This window comes from Mercenaria mercenaria, chromosome 17 (genome assembly GCF_021730395.1).
Source record: "Mercenaria mercenaria strain notata chromosome 17, MADL_Memer_1, whole genome shotgun sequence".
Taxonomy (NCBI): Eukaryota; Metazoa; Mollusca; class Bivalvia; order Venerida; family Veneridae; genus Mercenaria; species Mercenaria mercenaria.
Window position 1 is genome coordinate 2,037,355 of NC_069377.1, and position 23,173 is coordinate 2,060,527.

A 23,173-nucleotide genomic window follows, 5' to 3' on the forward strand; every position below is an offset into this window, starting at 1 on the left:
TTATTTTCTTTCCATATTCTACTGACTTTCAAAAATCAGTGAATTTAGGTATGTCTCTGAGTACATTTTACATTAAGACAGTTTTATTCTGATTACAGTCAACTCATCACTGCATTAAAGCTATCCTCCGATCCACATTATACAAGCATAAACAGGGATGTGAAAATTCAGGTTTCAACCCATGGACAGGCAAAAAGTCAAGAACTCTATTACACAGTCCTGTCCACAAAATGCTATTATGGAAAAAAAAACACAATATACTTTTCTAGATAATACTGTGGCCATTTATCCATTTCTCCTTTAAAACTGACTTTCCAAATTCATGTTTTATGTTTAAATGAAGCATCATAAAAGCTAAAGCCATAATGACAGGCTAACTAAAACAAACTGCAAAACAAAATCTCAAAATTCAGTCCGTTTATAAGTTTTAAGCATTATTGCACCACATATTAAAATTCTGTTTAGCATATTTTTCACTCTAAGCTAAATCTAAAAGTAATTTCTGTGTAAAAATAAATACAAAATAAATACGACAGGTGGCTTTTGGCCTCACATTCCGTAAAAGCATGAACTAAATACAGTGCGCTGCTATGGTAACACTGGTGGGGTACAGCAGGTGGGGTCAAGTGCAGGTTAGCAGCGATGTCGTCACAACCAGCCTCACAACTATTTATATAGTTTGAATATATAATGTCAAGCCGACCAATAGCGTAAGACTTTTAGCAAGTTTTACTTTTTCTGATTTGCATATCTACTTCCGGTGAAAGATGTTAAAACTTTGTGCACTATCTATGAAGTAAGCAACTTATGAAATGACACGTCTGCAGAATGCAACATTACCGATATCATATATTGAAATGAAAGAATAGGATATTTCTATCGCTTTAAGAAATGTAGAAAAAACAAAGAATTTCAAGTTATTTTTATTTGTTTTTTTTTTGCTTAAAAAAAAAAAAAAGAGTAAAACTAGTTTCAATGAGATATGTATAAGATAATCAGATTTCAAGAGAATAAAATTTCCAAGGAGATTATAGACAAAATCCTCAGCATGGAACCATTCCAACAACATATCAAGAAGAGTCAACGGGCAAAGAAGATTCGAACATGACAAAAGGAGTCGATAGGCAATTGAAAAGAGTAGAACTTGCATCAGTCATAGACTAGGAATAAATAAATCGCAACAACAATCCATACGGTTGCCTCCCTTCCCGCCACTTTGCCGCAACGTGTCAACGGCACGTGAGAACATACTGCGACGAATGGTGTTGGGTGTGGCGTCTCCGGACAGATGAAGGGCCACAAAATCTCCATTTCCAGCTGTTTATAGGGAGCACATAAAACATATATCAACTGGGGCACATAAATGGCGTATCAATACATAAAATTACTTCACAAAATCTAATGGATCAATCAAAAATTATAAAAAAAACTTAAAATAGAAAAGATTCTAAAAAGACGGACAATATCATCACAAACAGCTCAGTGCATTTGAATGAAAAGGTAAACGATAGTAAAAAATTCCAGAAATATTTAATGCCTTTAAAAATTTAAACTGAAATCTTTTCTTTTTCTCATTTTGTCAATGTATTATTAATATTAGTTCATTTTGACTGGATTACAAGAAACTGGAGCTTAACTGAAACAAGTAAAGGTAAACTTGTTTGGTAAAATGAAGGAAGTGCTGTCAATACTCCTGAAAGGTTAAAATTTTCAACCATAAGGACAAATACATGTATAAAGTTAATATATACTACAGTCTGTTCAATTTCAGACGCATATCTCTCGGTTCTAAGGAGTTGTACGCTACTTCAGAATGGAAAGTGAAATTTGATAAATTTCATGAATGTTAGATAAACAGGGGTGCCCATCTATTTGTACTTCTACACATGTTAATTTTGGTATACCCATACTTCTAAGAGAAAGAATCCATTAATTTACATGCATAACATCATTATTAAATACCAATTTTTTACAATGAAATTAACTTGCATATCTGTTATATGACAAAATCTTACATGTGCATTGTGTGCTTCAATAAATTATTCCAAAAATATTGTGTATTATCTAGATACATTTATATCAAGTAAAGGGGGTGGGGAGGCAGGTATATTATTTTAAAAGCCACTGACCACCTCCAAACAGAAAATGGAGTACTTCAGTGCCATCTGTCAAATTGTCATGCAGTACTTTCCTTGATTCCAGATATTGACCTCAAAAAGTATTTCCTGAGTTAAAAAAGGCAGGTATCACACTTTAACAGTTTGAGTAAAATGCTGACTTTCCAGTTTCAAGGTGTAGGAAGACCCCAGAAGCCCCTCCTGATACTATTCCAGGTATGAATAAACCAATGACCTTCTGTCAGCTTAACCCTTACCCTGCTAAATTTCTATAATGAACTTGTCCATCTTTCAATTTGGACAGTACGATTACCTGTTAAAAGGGGTTCTTACCAAAAAGATACTGACTGAATGGCAAACAGTACAGATTTTGATCAGACTGCACAGCTGTGCAGGCTGATCATGAACTACACTGGTCGCAGGCTAAATTTTAATAGCTAATTTAGAAGAAAGAATTCTAAAAACAAAGCAAGAATTCAAACTCAAATGTAGTGATGGGCAATTTCTACATTTTATTTCTGAAATTAAGGCCATGAAAATTTCAAAATCACAGGACATTTTATGAAATTTTACGAAATATTACATGTTTCTATGATATACATGAATTGTGCATGTTATACATGCATGTATGGGTCACATTTATACACAGAGATCAGAAAGAGTACACACATCTACACAACATATATCTACCATAATGCACTGATCTGAACGCATGAAAAATATGTAAAATAGAACACAATTAGTATAAAACTGTAACAGTATATTGCACAAAAGCTTAAAGAATGTATGAAATAACAACAGATTTATACAAAATTGTAGCCTTATGTTTATTGTGCCTTAATTAAATATTGTTCCTCCATGTATATACAGACCACCTGTGACTAGAGATCAACTGACTTCAACAACAACTAGTTTCACTTTCAATTAAAATATTTGCAACGTATTTTAGTCTCTTAATCAAGACCTTCTCCAAATAAAATCCAGTATTTTACTCTCTGGTGGTCTGCATACACCAGTCTGATTGTATTTACTTCTTGCTTTATAAAAGATCTTGAGAAGAAAAAAAATCTTTTTGTTTCCAATTAAAGAACTTTTCTTACTATTAAAATAAACAACAGATTTTAGTGCAACTATTTGGTTAAATTAAAAGCTTGAATAAATAGGATGAAAAGCCGTGTAAGCATGGAGAAAAAATTGATGGTAACAACCCTTTTAAAACATTCTACAATTTTTCCAGTTTGGATTACCAATAAACTTAAATTCCAAATAATCATGTGAATGAAATTTTTACAAGAATTCTGCGAATCTATAAAATCAAATATCACAAAAAACAAAAAATATGTAAACTAGTTCTGATCTTAGACTAACATAAGTAAATACAAAAGGGTTTATTTTTGGGTATGTACACCCTTAGCCTGCTATATTTCTAAAATTCAATTGGGCCATACCACTTATTATTCAAAGGGGTGTTTGAAAATTTACTGACTGAATAGCAAACAGTGCAGACGATGATCAGCCTGCACGGACGTGCAGGATGATCTTGGTCTGCACTGGTCGCAAAGGCAGAATCACTTTGTCGCCAGCAGGCTAAAGGTTAAAATGGGTAAAATGGGGTCAAAGTTGAAAGAAAGTTTACTCTGATACTTACATTGACCTTTAAGTTTTAGACTGCTTCTGCTCTTGTTGCCACTGGAAAACACAAGACAATTTATATAGCCAACAAAACACTTTTAAAAATAAAGTATTCAAATTTCATCAATTACTGATATTTATTAAATATATATTTTTTATTTATTAAATATACAAGGACTTTATTGATACCTACCACAATTCAGAATTCAGCAAAATTTAACCAAAATTTCTACTACTTAACCTGCCCTTTGTGGTCATCCAATTATGATGAAGACAGGTGTGAATATTGAAAGCATTTGTCCTAGTAGTTTTTGAGAAGCCTGCTTTGTGTTTCTGTGATACTGATATACCCACCAACACAGGGGTGACAACAAAATCTCTCTTATTTGAAAACAAAAATTTAAATAGTTGAGATTTGCTGTGGTAAAAATGGAAGGCACATAGTCACAGTCTACCGACTTACCTTTCTACAAAGCCAGAGTTGAATGCCTTACAGAAACCTTTTCGATTATAAGGCCATAAATATAAAGAGATAACTGTTACCTGTGATGGGTTCTCCTGAGAGGATCTGGGGTCTCGGGTATGGCGAGTGACTCTCCTGTAGCCCCAGACATCATTAGACTGTCCAGACTATCTAGGGAGTCGCTGAATGACGTCTTGTATGACCCCGTTCTTGTACTGTTTGGGGTGGCCGCTACAAGAACTGAGAAATATTTCTCTTGCTCTAAGCTAGAGGTCGTCTCACCACTAGTAGTACCTGAAAAAAATATGGATGAATGCAGCTTATCTTTATTTTTATAAGCAAAAGACATTTTTGTCATTTCTGCTGTATATCTAACCCTTACCCTGCTAAATTTCTATAATGAACTTGTCCATCTTTCATTTGAGACAGTACCAATAACTGTTAACAGGGGTGCTTACGAAAAAATACTGACAGAATTGCGAAAAGTGCAGATCTTGATCAGACTGCACAGATGTGCGGGCTGATCAAGATCTACACTGGTCAAAAAGGCAGAATAAATCGTGTCCATCATGATAAGGGTTACTAATACAAGTTGTTTTCAAAATTAACGAATCATTGGCACTGAGCTTAATGATTCATTTTCACACACTTTCTATGACCCATTGGTAATGTTCCTTGATAGAATCTAATATTATGTGGGAGAATACTGTAAAAGCAGAAATTTTCACTAGGGTTTAATTTTCGCTATATTCGCGAGGCAATACATCTCACAAAAAGTTATCCTCACCTATATATTCACCATTAGTATAATTCAAATTCAGCTAGGATACCATTTTTACAATTTCGCGAATATAAAACCTCACAAACATACTCAAAATTTTGAATTCTGGAAATTCTGACCCAACGAAAATATGTGCTTCTACAGTAAGCTTGCATCAACCACGCTAACAGCATTTACCAAGCAACTGATCACCTTACCACAAACTAACAATGAATATTCTTCAAAAGCACTGGTAACGGCAAAACACTAAATATACTCACTACCAGAGGTATTGTGTTTTAACATGCCCATCAGTCCCCGACTGTGAAAACTACTAGCCCTTAATAACAACGCTTTAGTTCTACTGTGTCTCCATGTTATTACTGGGAATCTGAAACAAAACAGCAACATTTTGAACATCACATAAGGTCATCTACAATCCAACTTGTCTAAAGACTATCCTTGAAGAGTTAAAAAGTGATGTATATAGTCATTTTTTAAACAACAAATACGAAACTCCACTAAATTTCAGGTTTTAAAGGAATTTAAAAGCACTTTTAAGAGCAAGAAAAAATTCAAATATTTTACACGACATTCTCACATTTTTCATGACTTTTAAGAATGGCATCAACTTTAAGGACTTTTAAGACCATGCAAACACTGTTTTATAGTTACCTGCATTGTCTTTGAGTTCGGGCAAACCTACGTATATTATCATCTGACACGGCTTGTGGCACAACCAACAATGGCGGATAACTGTAATCAGAAAGAAACTAGAAAATGCTTTTGTAAAAAAGCGCATGTCTCCCCAAATGCAAAGTCCTACAGGCAAGAAGTCAATAGGGGTCAGGAGTGAAAGTCAAAGAGACACTTGGCTGCAATAGGGATCATCTACTTGGCATGTCCAGTCATCCCGCTAAATTTCAACACTCTCGGCCTAGTGGTTCTCAAGTCACTGTTCAGGCTCCTGTGACCTTGACCTTTGATCAAGTGACCTCAAAATAAATAGGGGTCATCTACTCTGCATGTCCAATCATCCTATTAAGTTTCAACATTGTAGGTCAAGTGGTTCTCAAGTTATTTCCAAAAAATGATTTTACATGAACAGGCCACTGTGACCTTGACCTTTAATTGACTGACTCCAAAATCAATAGGGGTCATCTACTCTGCATGTTCAATCATCCTATGAAGTTTCAACATTCTGGGTCAAGTGGTTCTCAAGTTATTGATCGGAACTGGTTATCAATGTTCAGGCCCCTGTGACCTTGACCTTTAATGGAGTGACCCCAAAAACAATTGGGGTCATTTACTCTGTATGAACAATCATCCTATGAAGTTTCAACATTCTGGGTCGAGAGGTTCTCAAGTTATTGATTGGAAATGGTTTTCCATGTTCAGGCCCCTGTGGCCTTGACCTTTAACAGAGTGACCCCAAAATCGTTAGGGATCATCTACTCTGCATGACCAATCATCCTTTGAAGTTTCATCATTCTGGGTCAAGTGGTTCTCAAGTTACTGACCAGAAATGGTTTGTTTTAATGTTCAGGCCCCTGTGACCTTGACCTTTAATGGAGTGACCCCAAAATCGATAGGGGTCATCTACTTTGCATGTACAATCATCCTATGAAGTTTCAACATTCTGGGTCAAGTGGTTCTCTAGTTATTGATCAGAAATGGTTTTCCATGTTCAGGCCCCTGTGACCCTGACCTTTGACGGAGTTACACCAAAATCAATAGGGGTTGTCTTCTCTTCATGATCAATCATCCTATGAAGTTTCAACATTCTGGGTCAAGTGGTTCTCTAGTTATTGATCGGAAATGGTTTTCAATGTTCAGGCCCCTGTGACCTTGACCTTTGACAGAGTGACCCCAAAATCAATAGGGGTCATCTACTCTTCATGACCAATCATCCTATGAAGTTTCAACATTCTGGGTCAAGTGGTTCTCTAGTTATTGACCGGAAATGGTTTTCAATGTTCAGGCCCCTGTGACCTTGACCTTTGACGGAGTGACCCCAAAATCAATAGGGGTCATCTACTCTTCATGATCAATCATCCTATGAAGTTTCAACATTCTGGGTCAAGTAGTTCTCTAGTTATTGATCGGAAATGGTTTTCAATGTTCAGGCCCCTGTGACCTTGACCTTTGACGGAGTGACCCCAAAAACAATATGGGTCATCTACTCCAGCAGTCCTACAACCCTACAAAGTTTGAAGGTTCTAGGTCAAATGATTCTCCAGTTATTGCTCGGAAATGAAGTGTGACGTACGGACGGACGGACAGGGCAAAAACAATATGTCTCCTGGGGGAGACATAATAACACTGTCATCAGAATCTGTCCATCTATAAAATAATTTTATCTCAGTGAAACATTCATTTTCTAAAATTCTGTTGAAACAAAATGAGGTTTTGATTCTATCAAAATGTTCTTTCATTAAGTAACTTCTACTAACTGAAAAGCATTCACATGTCACTATTTATATTATCTCTTGCTTTTCATCAATTTTAATTAAAAGGCACTTCAGAATCTTATCAACTTGAGAGGTTAAATATCAGTTTAGTTATAAGATATTTTAAGTCAAATAGACCAAATTTTAAAACATATGGTACCTTTCCAGCTTCTGATGATGAAGACCGCACGTACCCCTAGAGGCACTAATTCAGACAAGGGCACCATCTAGGCACGCCCCTGACATTTTCTAAGCCAGCTAGATGGCTTCCCCACATAAAAGAAATCCACTCCCCAAGCGAGGATTTGAACCTGCATCAGTAAATTGATACAGTTTCCAGCAGTACTGGCCTAGACTGGATGCTGGGGAGGTAAATAAGATGCCTGCCGTAAGCTGGGCTGGAAATAAGTTGTTCCAACCAATTCAGGTGGGGACTTTCGTCGCCTACCCATGTTAAACTAGAAACTTTACCTTTTTTTATATGTAAGTACAATTTACCTTCTACATACAGAGAAGTTAGCATTAACAGCTGATATTCTAAATGGCTCCTGGTGTGCCCGATCTCTCTGTGAGGCAATAGAAAGACTTCCCAGGCCTTGTCTTATATAGTCCTGGTACCCTGGACGTTCTAATAACTTCTCCAGATTCTTTGGATCAGCTGTTAAATTCGATTCAAATTCATGTTCATCAACTACTGTAAAAGACAAAAATAAATTTGTCAAGTGAGGTAAAATCTAATTCCCTCTGAACCTATAAACACTAAGGTTCATTATTGAAAATAGGCAGTCATCCTACTAAGTCTGACTGCTGAAGAACACAAAAAGATATCTTTTAAATAAATTCCATTGGGAAAATACTGATACCACTTGAAAGGGAGTATCAGGTTCGTTTTGACCTCAACAAACGTCCAAAAATTTCCTTAATGGAGCAACAGACACACAAACAGACGATATAGTATCACTATATAACCCCAAATATAAGGTGACATAAAAATTGTGCTCATTCCTTTACGCTTGTTGCCTGAGAAATATTGGTATGCATTCTCAGTAAAGGTCCTAACTAACAAGCAATGTTTGGTATCTTCTTTTATTTTAGTCATCCCTGGAAAAGATTGCAATGTTTACTCCTTAAAAGCAGTTTTTTGGTATATCATATAAAACTGTCATACAGAACAAAAAAACGTACTTGACAAATCATCGAAAATTTCACTTCCTGGCCTTCCACTTTCTGATTCGCTGTCCGATGACCTTGGAGTTAAACTTCGCCCCCTCATGGGAGTGGCAGGTAAAATATATTTGGTTTTCTGTCTTGAACTTTGTTTGGTTTTTATTCCAGCTTTCTTAGCAGTTTTCATCAACGTCTTCTTAGCAAAATGCCTGAGAAAAATAACAAAACTTATCATCGGAATTTGCTTTAACTTGCACCAAAATTTTTTTAATTGCGGTATTCTTGAATGTATATACCACAGCCTATGTGATGTCTGAGTATTACTTGTGATGTAGATTTCAAGGAAATTTGTATCAGATACAGATAAGCGGCTAGCCATTCAACATGGCATAGTGATTCGCCTCTGAAAGTGGAGGAACTGAACCGAAATTTGTCTTAGTTGAGACTACAGATGGAAGGACTTACAGATGGATGGCAAAGCCCAAGCTATATCCCAGCAGGAAGAAGATAATAAAACATATTTTACACTTTTGATAGCATAACGATGCGAGCAGCCCTGATGACCCTTACCCTGCTAAATTTCTATAATAAACTTGTCATCTTTCAATTAGGACAGTACCATTAACTGTTAAAAAGGGTATATTTCAAAAAGAAACTGACTGAATGGCAAACAGAGTAGATCATGATAAGACTGCACGGATGTGCAGGCTGATCATGACCTACACTGGTTGCAAAGGCAGGTTCAATCTTGTCCAGCATGATAAGATTTAATACTACGACTTGCTTAGAGTGGGAAAATTCATCCACTAAGGAGTTATATATGTAAAATGTCTTACTTCAGAGTTTTGTTTTTCTCCTTCTGTTTATGAAGAGTTGTCGGCTGTGCAATCGCATGACCCGTAAATGCGAAGGTATGAAAGACGGTGGGTGGGTTGCGACATTTATTGACTAGTTTTCTGAAGGTCTCGACGTTATCTCCTAGAACTTCCTCATCAAATGCAATCTTCAAAAGCTGAAATAAAGACAACAAAGAATTTTCTTTCACATTTTCCCATAGAAAAACATGTTTGAATGTAGGTTTTCTAACAATTGTAAGTATTTCATTCCCTTTAGTTTTCTTTACATTTGAAAATCTTTTCTACTAGTCACACCTACCTATAAGGATCACCTGTCTCTTAAGACCAACAGTTTTGTTTTTCATCTAAACAATTGCTGTATGTATGGCTGTCAGGTAAATGTTAATTTTTTCCAAAACTTGTGACAACCACAGACTATTTCTACACAAGCAAGTGACAACTGCCACACATACACCTTCAGATGCAACATTTTCTATCAAACAAGTGAACCACCTTGGCAATAGAAGTATAGACCCCTCTACCTGGATTTGAAAACCAAAGCTCTCCAAACTGACCAAGCATATGTCACAAAAATATACAGGCCAACTTTGATTTTTAAGACAATCTGTTACTGCTGAGGAATCTGACAGTTCTCTATTGTATATCCATTCTGTCAATGAAATCCATCCACTGACCAGTTTTTGTTTTACCTAAGGTACTTCTGCATGTTCAGATAAACAAGGCAGTCTGAAAGACAGCTAAATCCCCTGCCACTGCTATGGATAGTGAAAGGGTAAACCTTTGATTTTAGCTGTGACCTTGACCTTGAACTGACATGGCTGACTCATGAATTCTGCACAACGTCTTGATGAGGTGATCATTTGACCCAAGTTTCATGAAAATCCTTCAAGGGGTTTAGGAGATACAGAGCTGAAACCTTTGACCTTCAGTTGTGACCTTGACCTTGAGTTGACTTGGCTGACTCATGAGTTCTTGATGAGGTGATCATTTGACCCAAGTTTGATGAAAATCCTTCAAGGGGTTTAGGAGATACAGAGTGGACACCAAATGGAAGGCTCAAACCTTCGACCCTTAGCTGTGACCTTGAACTGGCATGGTTGACTCATAACTTCTGCACATCGTTCTGATGAGGTAATCATTTGACCCAAGTTTTATAAAATTCCTTCAAGGGGTTTAGGAGATATAGAGCGGACACGAAATGGAAGGCTCAAACCTTTGACCTTCAGTTGTGACCTTGATCTTGAGCCGGCATGGCTGACTCATAAGTTATGCACATCACCTTGATGAGGTGATCGTTTGACCCAAGTTTGATGAAAATCCTTCAAGGGGTTTAGGAGATATAGAGCGGACACAAAATGGAAGGCTCAAATCTTTGACCCTAAGTTGTGACCTTGAACTTGAGCCGGCATGACTGACTCATGGGTTCTGCACATCGTCTTGATGAGGTGATCATATGACCCAAGTTTTATAAAATTCCTTCAAGGGGTTTAAGAGATATAGAGCGGACACAAAATGGAAGGCTTAAACCTTTGACCCCGAGTTGTGACCTTGAACTTGAGCTGGCTTGGCTGACTCATGGGTTCTGCACATCGTCTTGATGAGGTGATCATTTGACCCAAGTTTTATAAATTTCCTTCAAGGGGTTTAAGAGATATAGAGTGGACACAATATGGGTGGCTCAACCCTTTGACCCTGAGTTGTGACCTTGACCTTGAGCTGGCATGGCTGACTCATGGGTTCTGCACATCGTCTTGATGAGGTGATCATTTGACCCAAGTTTTATAAAATTCCTTCAAGGGGTTTAGGAGATATAGAGCAGACACAAAATGGCAGGCTCAAACCTTTGACCTCGAGTTGTGACCTTGATCTTGAACTGACAAGGCTGACTCATGGGTTCTGCACATCGTCTTGATGAGGTGATCATTTGACCCAAGTTTGATGAAAATCCTTCAAGGGGTTAAGGAGATATGGAGCGGACACGAAAGTGTTACGGACGGAAGGACGGACGAAAGACGGACGGAAGGACGGACGCAGACCATTCCTATAATCCCTCTGCCACGGCGGGGGATAAAAAAAATTTCTACAATGTAGAATTTGATTGAACCCAGATTTTTCAGAACTTCAGAATACACTAAGAAAATCCGGCAAATAAAAAAGATAGGGTTGTGTGCTGGATGTAGATTTTAATGAAACTTCTCACAGTCGTAAATAAACATACGTCTTATAATATGATGAAATGAAATGTATGGGTCAGTGTGCTTCTTTCCAAGATATTTGCCCATGATTAAAGAGATCTGCATATTTCAAGCTAATTTTAAGACATTTTTCGGAATTATCTAATGTATCAGATGTTTATTCTATCATATCTTAACTTTAGGAAGATAGTAATGTTGCCGTTGTGACAAATTCACTCACCTATTGCCATAAATTGATAAAATAATTTTCATTTCTGTGCACCAAATCTAGGCTTTATTCTACGTTTTACGGATAAATGACGTTAGGCCATTACTTCCAGTTTATCAAACGTGCAGAACTACCTTAAGCCACAAAACAAGCACACATTGGTCAAAACATGACTTTGGCCAGTGTTTACGCATGTTACTCAACAAATACTGTCAAACAGCTTAACAATTTTCGCTCCAATCCAAGTTAAACATAATCTTTAAATGTGAAATGACATTGACCTACCTGAAAGATATTTGAGCGTAGCTGAAGTCCCTCCTGTAACCACTGGTTTAGATGTGGTAAATATTGCACACTCAGTTTCTTCTCTTTTGTCAATGTAGAAATTGGGAACGATCGCATAATCACCTGCTCACAGGCTGCAATACACATAACAGAAAAGAAATTCAAAATTAACCAAGAAAGAAATTTTATTTTGATCTGAGATTCAGGATATCCTCTAATATAAATGGTGAAAACAATCAAAAATAAAACTGACTCCAAGATGGTAAAAAGTATTGCTTTGAATGTTTTGCATTGCGTTGTTGGACTGAATAATTTTTTCAACAAAATTTTCAGTTACATACAAGCAGTGTCAAATTACCTTCAAATACAATTCCAGTATTTTCCCAAAGCAATCTTTAAATGACCAATTCAACACAATCTACTAAGATAAAGGAAGAAATATCACTAAAGTGGAACAAAGTTGAAATATAAATTAAGGTAGTTTACCTAGAGGGTCACAAGGTATTCCCTTGAAAATGATCCTGTAAGTAGTGAGAAATACTGCCCCCTCCGCAGGTAAGAGGGAGGGACCACCCATAGTGACCCCTGTACCCTCATCTCGACCATCAGGCAGCAGGTACACACGTAATCCTTCCATAACAATCTCCTCTCCTGGCAACATGGCTGGCGTGAGTATTTTTGGCTGTAATGTCAAAATAATTGTATATGCTGCTTACATATTTATCCTTTATTAACAATATTACAGTTTTATCACTAATCAGGTGTCACAGCCAATGTATTGTAGTTCTTGAACAACAAATAATTCAGTACTCTAGCTGGTACAATTAACCCTTAGGAAAACCAAAAAATAATTGGATTTTAAATATTTATCAAAATGAGCCACACCCAGCATCCCAAACCAGTTTGTACAATTAATTGTATTGAGATTAAAAAAATATGAAGTGTATACTTTGTGGGTATTTTACTAACCATGACTTCAGTTGAATTACCTCAACAGGCCAGCATTTCTCAATGTTCCAAGACAAAAATTCAAAATAGCTTCAAAAAATAAACTCCATTGTTTATTTTCTTTTAAAACAAAAGATGTTGTTTTGCTTCTAACTAAAATTTTGCTAAAATGTTGTTAGAGATTTCAGCCATATTCAGGCCCAATTATTCCTGACTCGGTCATGAAGGAACTCCAATATATCAAGTTTACATTGGTTATGGTCTAAAATTTCCACTTAGAACACTGATAAAGACCAAGATTATTTTATAAGTGAATCAATTCTTAGCTTACCATACCCGTCCCATCCTGTTCTGTTCTGCCCCCACCCCCACTCCCTCCCCCGCCAGTGAAAAAAAATGTATGCGCACCTGTATTTCCAATAAAGCTAAGACTAGCATGTTAACATACCTTTTGTATAGGTGGCAATCTCTTGGCTTCTCTGTGAACAGCTTCTAACGTCTCTATATGCATAGCAACCACACCTGACAACAGATATACAAACATGTCTAGCGAATTCTAAATACTTACTACATACATGACACTGCCCTGCATCTAGAAGTTATAGTAACATGTTCAAAACAAGCATTTATGTGTTGGATCAATTTTGGCAAAATTACATGTCATTTGTTTCAAGACTAAATTGTTGGAATCCAACAAGAGTTTCAGAGATCAAACACTTTTTATCTAAAGTTTCAAGCTAAGTTTATAAATGCTCAAGTCATGAACTTGCTGACACTCACACAAACTGATGTCGATTTCAAAAATGTTCACAAATACTACATTGTTGACAAATCCCCCACTCCCACCACCCTAGAAAATACTGATAATCTGAAAGAATACCTAGTGCAGCCTCACAGGTTTGACAAATATGAAATATTCCCACTGTAATACAGATTTCATAATTATAAAGCAGTTGTTAGTCATAATTGTTTCCGTAACTGTCTCCTTTCCTTAGTATAGAACAATATGATTTTACACAGAAAAACCAATAAATATCATACTAATATTGTAAAAGCACATATTTTTCGCTGGATCAAAATTTCGCAAATTTGAAATTTTGCGTATGTTCAAGAGATTTAATATTCGCGGAATTGTAAAATGGTATCCTACTTTAATTTGAATTATACTAATAATGTATATTTACGCGAGGATTAATTTTCGCAAGGTGCAGAGCTTTGGGAATATAGCAAAAATAAACCCTCAAGAAAATTTCTGCTTTTACAGTACTTGGTATAAAATATTGAGTATGCTCCCCGATAGAAATAATACTGTACGTGTGGAAAACATTTTGAGTTGAAAAGGCTTTATAAACTGAAACTTGGACTTTTAACTTTGTATGAACAGGAAATATGAACAGCTTATTATATCAAAACTCAAACTAATATTAACTTATGTCCACAATGACCAGAGAGAATATATATAAGAAGCCATTTCCTTCAAAGAATGCATCAAAATATGACAAACTCAGCAAGCAAAAAGTTATAAAGTGTTATATCATGTAGTCATCATGTTTTACTCTAGTATGCTTTCATAAAAGCAAGTTCATGCCAGTCAGAAACACAGAGCTCATTAATCTGACAAGAAATGATTAAAGACAAATGAAGTAGCAACTGACCACGTCGACCTGAAATAATAATACAGTAAAAACTCTTAAACTTTTCAATCATTATAGGATAAGACAACCAGTGGAAATGGTCTGTGGACACTAAATACTGATTAAAAGAGCACTGGTTACTTATAGTTCTACCCTCGTGTGGACACTGAACAAAACTGACTTTTTCAATCATGTACACCTTATGTCATGAAAAAACAATTGCATTTAATTTCTTACTCTAAAATAAACACTGATGATTATATATGTTATCACAGAAAAAAAGAGTAAAGATAGGGAAGAATAAATGATAAACAAGAGCTGTCTCCATAGGATGACACATGCCCCCGATGGCACTTTGAATGAATAGTTATGGCCGATGTTAGATTTTAGGACCTTTGACCTACGGAGCTGGGTCTTGCGCGTAACACGTCATCTTACTGTGTCACACATTCATGCGTAGTTATTTTAAAATCCATGCATGAATGACAGGGATATGGACCGGACACGCCCATCAATGCACTATCATGAAAAATGACCTTTAACGTCTAAGTGTGACCTTGACCTTTGAGCTACGGACCTGGGTCTTGCGCACGACACGTCGTCTTACTGTGGTACACATTCATGCCAAGTTATTTGAAAATCCATCCATGGATGACAAAGATATGGACCGGACACGCCCATCAATGCACTATCCTTTAACGTCTAAGTGTGACCTTGACCTTTGAGCTACGGACCTGGAACTTGCGCGCGACACGTCGTCTTACTGTGGTACACATTCATGCCAAGTTATTTGAAAATCCATCCATGGATGACAAAGATATGGACCGGACACGCCCATCAATGCACTATCCTTTAATGTCTAAGTGTGACCTTGACCTTTGAGCTACGGACCTGGGTCTTGCGCGCGACACGTCGTCTTACTGTGGTACACATTCATGCCAAGTTATTTGAAAATCCATCCATCGATGACAAAGATATGGACCGGACACGAAAATTGCGGACAGACTGACAGACCGACGGACCGACAGACAGACAGACGGTTCAAAAACTATATGCCTCCCTTCGGGAGCATAAAAAAACTTGAAAACACTTCAAAAACACCATAAGAACAATTTCATGAAAAAAATGTAAATATAATTCAGGTATACAGCATCTTTCAATTTTGTTTAACTTAGATAATCAGAATTACATAGGTAATCACAATTAGGCCTACTGTTTTTATTTACCATGCTATCTATAACTGTTTATGTTAGACACTTAAAATCATTACTACCAAAAAAAATAATTTAAGAACCAGCTTATTTCTGACATTTTCAATGAAGACAATTTCTCTTCCGTATACAAACTGATTTTCTAATTTACAATTTTTAATGAAAACGCAAGTTCCATCTTCTTAGCTGGTACAGTGATATTTATGGATCCATTCTATAAATGGTCTAAATATAAAATATTGCTAAGAAACCTACCAGGGATCATCTGATGTAGAGCTTTGACATGGTCGTCTGTGACGCCACTCTCCTGGCAAACCTTGTCTACAAATCGTGTAACAAATCGTATAACTTCTGACTGAACGTTCCCGGTCTCCTCTGTCTCGTCAAACCCACTTTCTGCATCTACACTATCACTCTCTGCCAAACTGTAAGATAAACAATAAAATGATCATTCACATTTACTGTTGATGGTATAAAGACGATTAGTAAATTATCAAACAATTACAATGGTTAAGTTATGGAGCAAATTGGGAAAAACCTCTGTTGACTTTTAACCTGACCTCTGAGCTAAGGGTCTGGGTGTTGCGAATGACACATCATCTCTTCATTGGGAGGGAAAGCGTGTGCCAAATAATATTAAAATCCTCTGATGGCTGTTAGAGTTATTGAGCAGACAGGAAAATACCCTGCTGACCTTTGACCGCCAACTGTAAGCTTGATCTCAGACCCAGGGGTCTGGATGTTGCGAGTGACATGCCATTTCATTATGGTGAAAGTTTGTGCATATCAAAATTCCTCCTCAATGGATGGCAGTCATGAACCAAACACGAAAATTTGGATAGACTAAGCGCAACCCTGCAGTCCTTAAAGCTAGTTTTAAGAACAGTAGGGGACTAATAAAGATACAGCATACAAACCTTGCAGTAATATTGCTGTTACTTTTAATCTCATCATCGTAACCTGTGTTTTTCAATGACTTGCTACAGTCTAGCGGCACCCTCATATACACAATCCTGTTAGCGTAGTGTATAGCTTGGCTGTATACTGTTGATTCCTCATTGTTTATCATTTCCTGTTGCTGTCCTTCAGATAATGTACTCCATATACGCAACTGAAAATATTTTACACTGTCTGTGTAACAACATACTGACAAAAAGATTTCCCAATTTTCAAGCATTAACTCATAACAGCTTCATATTTTTTGCCATTAAAGTGAGAGAGGGTAAATTAAATATAAAAGAACATCAATCATTCAAGTGTACTTCTTCACAAATAACATGAGAAACAGTATGCCTGTCTATTCTTCCTTTTCTAATACAGTCAAACTTCGTTAACTCAAACTCCGGATAATTCGTACACAACCCTTCTCTCGAGCTCTTCGTCAGGTCCCGGAAAAATCCCTGAATAATGAATTTTATTCGATAACTCGAACAATCGATTACTCGAACAAATTTTGCTGGTCGAGTTAACGAAGTTCGACTGTAGCTATGAATATAAGTTATGTCCATTACTCGGCTGAACCCACCTAAAATGAACAAGCTCTGGTTCACAGAAAATGTTCAGTTTAGATGTACATTCAGTTAACTAAGGTTTACATCAAGAAAATCAAATGATAAAAAAAGTTCAATTGTTTGAAATATTGGTAAATATTTTCATTCCCAATCTTAGCAGTGCCTATATTTATTGTTCAGGTTTAAGTGGAAAAGACATTGACAAGAAGTTTGGTGAGATTTCCGACCCTCAGAGTTTCCTGTTCAACTCCCAGCCTATACCTGTTCAGCTGCGATCTCTAAGGCTCCAATCTCCTTTTGTCTAAATGGTGATGCTGATCGTCTCTTCATTTCCGGAGTAAGATTTGCTTTGCTGGCATTTAGCTCCATACTCTGAAAACAGCCTCAAAATATACATTTTAAACATCCACAACACCCACGTTTCTTTAACCTTACCAATGTGATTTGTATTTGGATTTTATTTATGTTGACTTACATAACTACACAATCTACATCACATGTTAGCGGGGTAATTGCATAAAGCTGACGTAACTATTTTTAAAGAAATTCTGACCAGTATTAATAAGATCTCTGCAAATAACAGCAAAACTCCGAGGACAGAACTGCCTTGCATATACGTATTTCAAAACAATATATTTGGTCAAATCACCAAAGTATTTCACCATTTCCTAACAGGTATAAACTCACAGTCCCTTGACTGAATATTATTCAAATGCTCATTGACAGTCTTTTGAGAGATATATGCAATGTTTTATATTGCCGACGGTGTAGTTGTGCCGATATCCGACACAAACATCACCGCAAATTCATATTCAGTTGAGATTCTCTTCAAACATTATTGTCAGCTGTTCCAAAAAATAATATAAAACAATCAATTTTGTCTACTCATTATGATGTACCTTTCATCTTGAATTTGAAAAAAAAAGAGAATTAATTAAAAAACTAGAAATCAGAAAAAAAAGCAGATTATATGCATCATCCTTGCTTAAGACAAACAAAGGAATACATGTATAGCGATGACGTAAAAAAATGTCAATTTCATGACATCACTGTTAGATAACAAATGTAGATTAAAGTTTCAAAGTAAGTCGGGTGAAAAAAACGTTCCAAATACAAGACAATGTGCACAAATTTCACGCTGCTTTCATCAAATCCAAGCACAATATTCCCACTGGCCCTGGCACAATATAAAAGCAACTCGCAGGGAGGTACACTTGACAACAAAGCAACGCGTAGGGATGCACACTCAACACCAAAACATGATAAGGTATGACACAAAACAATTCATCGGTAAATGGTAAACATAAAACACTTCTCCTGGAAAAATTAAGATACTAAACTGGTTTGCTTTCAGGTGAATGACCGCGCTGAAGAAAGAAAAATACTTTTTGCTCATTTCAGTGAATGACAGTGTCAAAGTTTATATGCTGACTTGACAGATAAAAAATAACCTAGACGTTTTTCAGATTTATATTTACGAGGTAGAACTTTAAACCTATCTTTAACCTATGGATATCTACCTTAAAAGAATGAACTTGACTTTGACAGGTCGTTTATACTGACTTAGGCTGATTGTGAAATAAATTCTACTACATGTATTAAACACTCTAGACACCTCGTTCCTGATGGAACAATCACCACAAGGGTATGACAGAAGAGAAACCATTTCCCTTTTAGTGCAGAACACCAAGCAAGGGAGTTACTGGTACCATTTTTCACATCTCTGGTATGATGCAGCAAGGATGTGAACCAACAATCTCCCACACTTGGTGGACACTATAACTAGGATACCAATGCTGCCCCGATTGGTGGTACTTCACCTTAAATGAATGAACTTGGCCCCCAAAAGGTGATTGGCTACCTTAAATGAATGAACCTGACCCTGAAAGATGATTAGCTATGTTAAATGAATCAACTAGACCCTGAAGGGTCATTATCTACCTTAAATTAATGAACTTGACCCTGAAAAGTCATTAGCTACCTTAAATGAATTATCTTGACCCTAACAGATGGATAACTATGTTCAACAAATGAACTTGACTGTAACTGGATTCACACCAGTAGTTATACATCAAAACAGATCTTTCAAATATAAATATTCAGTACAGGTATTCATACAAATCAGCATAAGTTAATATTATCACTCTCTTAATAATTACTTCCAATATAATATATTACTGTTCAATTTAATATATTTATACAGTAAAAATTAAAAACAAAGACATTTGTACATGAAAATATAATAGAAAAAAAACTCTATCTAGTGTACAATACTATATTTCGGTGATAAAAAAGTGACTAAAAAATTTTATCAAACAGGCCATTAAGTTTTGTTAAGAAATATTTGGCAAGGGTGATATCTAATAAGCTAAGATATAAAATAAGTGCTTATCTAGAACTTGGCAAATCTGACTGAATGGAAGCAATATATACAAGCAGCAAGAAAAAAGAAAAATGATCTCTTCTCATGGCCAGGTCTGTATGGTAACATGGTACACACCTTCAAAATGGCCTCCCCTCCCTTCTGACAGCAAAAATGGGTTAACCTTATCTACGCAAATCTAAATTTATGTACCAAATGGGTGCTGGTATCTATTAACTTTTCAGCTATAAGGGGAGACAACTGAATAGAAGATTGGGTTACTGTAAGTTCTGAAACTTTTATGCAATCTAGCTCTAACAGCAAACTCTGCCCGTAGTGGTGGACACTGCACAGAAAGCTTTTTCGCACTTAATAAATAAAAAAAAAACCCTTCCTTTACATCTCTCTCACCATCCCCTCTCCCTGGTCCAAGCCTCTCACAGACTTAAATAAGCCAATAACTAGGGCAGAACTGCCAGTATACTGAATTTGGTGGGTGTTTGTGGGTGTCACTTTTATAGCACAGGATCCTGGTCTTTACATGCTTAACTAATGTAAAATACAAAAGTAAAAACAAATGCAAAACTGAAGCATAGGCAAGACTACACATCTAAAATGCTTTCATTCTATGCAAAAGCTCTATGAATATTATGAGACTACTATCTAAAAATAAGCAAGGTACTAAGCGTGAAAACTAATGCACTCTAAGCACTAACAAAAGGGGTGTGCGGGTGATATAAAGGTGTAAACTAGTCCAGCCATTGCAGCACGTGTAATTTGCTCACATGTCTTAGTTTGGAACCCTCTTTACGCCAGCGTACCATGATGTGCTCCTCGTACTGAGGGGCGTATAACTGTCGTATGTCTTTCTGTACATCTTGATAGAAAGCTGCCTCCCAGAACTGCAAGTTGCCCCAAACTGCATGGTCTTGAACTAACGTGTATGCAAACTGGATAACTCCTGTGCAAAGTTTCTGGAACAAGTGAAATAAAAAGTGTTTATTATTGTGTCATCCCTACTGAAAGGACCAGCCAATTTGGCTTATGAGACATCTACATACATTCAACAGCATTACACCCTTATTCCTATTTTTTAATGCCAGGCACCAGGCATAAACCATTATTTAACTAGCTGGCAGCACACTAACCCGTCTCTCTTCAGTAACAAGACCCGCCTCTGACAGAGCTCAAACCTCCAACCTCCCAATTGTGGGGCAGGTACCTTATCAATTAGGCCACCGCAGCTCAAAATACAGGATCTTGTCATTCTTGGATAACTAATGATTTTATGATTGAAATGATTCAAAAAGAAATGGTTTTGTTGATCCATGAACAAACAAATGGAATTTCCATTTATTTGGTCTTTACAACTTGAAACCCACAAATTTATGAAATTCTAGGCAAATGCAAATAAATCATTGGACCACAAAATTTTACACCCACTTAATAAATTTATTTCACAGAATATCAAATACAATTTGAAATACAGCTTGCTTGAGTATCGATGACTCACTCTAGAGGTCCTTAGTCATTATCCATATATTCTGTTTTGACTGCTCAAAAACTAGAAAACCTGATTATTTAGCTCATCCCTGTGCAACCTCAAGCAACTGGTACATTTGTATTTCCTTTGTCTTTTACATTAAGAAACCTCTGAGGCAATTCTTCTAAATTCCAACAACAAACATGTCTTTGCAAGAGATTTGGAAGATATACCGTTAGTTTTACAGTATTTGATTATGTTTCAAACTGACAATGAAAAACAAACAACAGCACCACCTACAGGTGCCATCCCTTGTCTGCAAGTACTGGTCAGTATGCAAGAAAGGAGATATAGTTTAGAATTTCTAAGTACAAAAAGGGATATAATTCTAACAAAATGCAGGTTAGAGTTATGGTTCTTGACATACACTGTCAACTAATAATGATAAACAAGTGTGCAAAGTTTCAAAGCTGTTGCTCTTATAGTTTTTGAGGAAAGGTGGACATAAACAAAAATTTTAACCAATGCTGACGATCAAGTGATGACGATACATGTCAATTTTTTTCAAAAATCAGATGTGCTAAAAACAGGAAAATAGTACAAGGTATTACCCTACAAAATGAGGTAGCTAAGGGCAGTATGGAAGCTGCTACACCATTCTCATCCATCGATGAATCATTCTGAAATATTTCAATCATTTACAGATTAATCAATTACACTCAGTACAAGTGAAGTGAAGTGAAGTGTGAAGAGTGATGTGATGTGATGTGATGTGGAAGTTGAAGTTGAAGTTGAAGCTGAAGTTGAAGTTGAAGTTTAAGGTGAAGTTTAAGGTGAAGTTGAAGTTGAAGTTGAAGTTTAAGGTGAAGTTGAAGTTGAAGTTGAAGTTGAAGTTGAAGTTGAAGTTTAAGGTGAAGTGTTTATCATAGTGACTTTTGTACATGGTAACATAATACAAATTTAGTAATTACAAATAAATTGACACCTGGCCCCACAGGCCCGTAACTCACTTTTAAGAACAAGAGGGCCATGATGGCCCTATATTGCTCACCTGTTATCATTGCACTTGAGGACAAGAAGGTCCTCAGAAAAAATATCTAAGTCCAAAGGACAGGAACAACAAAGGAAAGAAATTTAACCAAAAAGAAAAACAAAATTCTTACAACGTACAGGTATGTCAAAATACACCTAAAAATTGGAGGTACCATCCATGTTGTACCATAGAAAAGTGGTCTCAGTTTTTCCCTACGGCCAATAATAAAAACGTTACTAAAAATAGGCTTTTTATAGTAACGTAAAAGGGAAGTAATTCAAAAGAAAATAATTGTAAGATAACAAAAGAAGGATCTGCCAAATAAATCTGTTAACATAAATGAAATTTCAGATCAGTATCTTCATTAGTTACGGAGATATACCCAATTTAAATTCAAAAATAAAGGGAGGTAATTTGACATAAAATCAGTCCATAGTTATATTCCCTGATTGCCTCGGTCCAACTAATGACAATAATGAAATTTCAAATAAGTCCTGTAAGTACTTACTGATATAAATCCATTTTGACTACAATCAGGGGAGGTAATCAGATATAAAATAACTCTGGAAACTACGAATGGATCTGATTTGTCATGGAATCCAAGATTTATTGTTGTTGAAGATATTTTGGAAGTTTGTATCAAATAAAACCATAAATAAAGTCTCTTTATGGCAGCAAAAGCCAAAATAGCCAATTTTGGACATTTAAGGGGCCATAACTCTGGAACCCATGATGGAATCTGTCCAGTTTAAGAAAGGAACCAAGATCTTGTGGTGATACAAGTTGTGTGCAAGTTTGGTTAAAATCAAATCATAAATGAAGTTGCTATTGTGCAGACAAGGTCAAAATAGCTAATT

General features: G+C 36.3%; 1 protein-coding gene across 6 annotated transcripts in view; it reads right to left on the bottom strand.

Annotated features, from left to right (window-relative positions):
• LOC123536008 (myotubularin-related protein 13-like) overlaps nucleotides 1-23,173 on the bottom strand; it is an 88,834-nt gene that overhangs the window by 17,124 nt on the left and 48,537 nt on the right. For 3 of the 6 annotated variants that reach the window (XM_053528734.1, XM_053528735.1, XM_053528733.1), the window contains exons 7-21: nucleotides 21,895-21,963; nucleotides 20,586-20,774; nucleotides 17,700-17,810; nucleotides 16,845-17,038; nucleotides 16,183-16,352; nucleotides 13,531-13,604; nucleotides 12,621-12,816; nucleotides 12,135-12,268; nucleotides 9,426-9,601; nucleotides 8,608-8,798; nucleotides 7,921-8,116; nucleotides 5,648-5,728; nucleotides 5,254-5,363; nucleotides 4,293-4,506; nucleotides 3,766-3,806 (exon numbers count right to left, since the gene is read on the bottom strand). In XM_053528734.1, the coding sequence (XP_053384709.1) occupies nucleotides 3,766-3,806; nucleotides 4,293-4,506; nucleotides 5,254-5,363; nucleotides 5,648-5,728; nucleotides 7,921-8,116; nucleotides 8,608-8,798; nucleotides 9,426-9,601; nucleotides 12,135-12,268; nucleotides 12,621-12,816; nucleotides 13,531-13,604; nucleotides 16,183-16,352; nucleotides 16,845-17,038; nucleotides 17,700-17,810; nucleotides 20,586-20,774; nucleotides 21,895-21,963 (2,146 nt within the window). Of the gene's footprint in view, nucleotides 1-1,194; nucleotides 1,318-3,765; nucleotides 3,807-4,292; nucleotides 4,507-5,253; nucleotides 5,364-5,647; nucleotides 5,729-7,920; nucleotides 8,117-8,607; nucleotides 8,799-9,425; nucleotides 9,602-12,134; nucleotides 12,269-12,620; nucleotides 12,817-13,530; nucleotides 13,605-16,182; nucleotides 16,353-16,844; nucleotides 17,039-17,699; nucleotides 17,811-20,585; nucleotides 20,775-21,894; nucleotides 21,964-23,173 lie in introns of all 6 variants that reach the window. The other 3 variants (XM_053528736.1, XM_053528732.1, XM_053528731.1) reach the window with 2 other exon arrangements.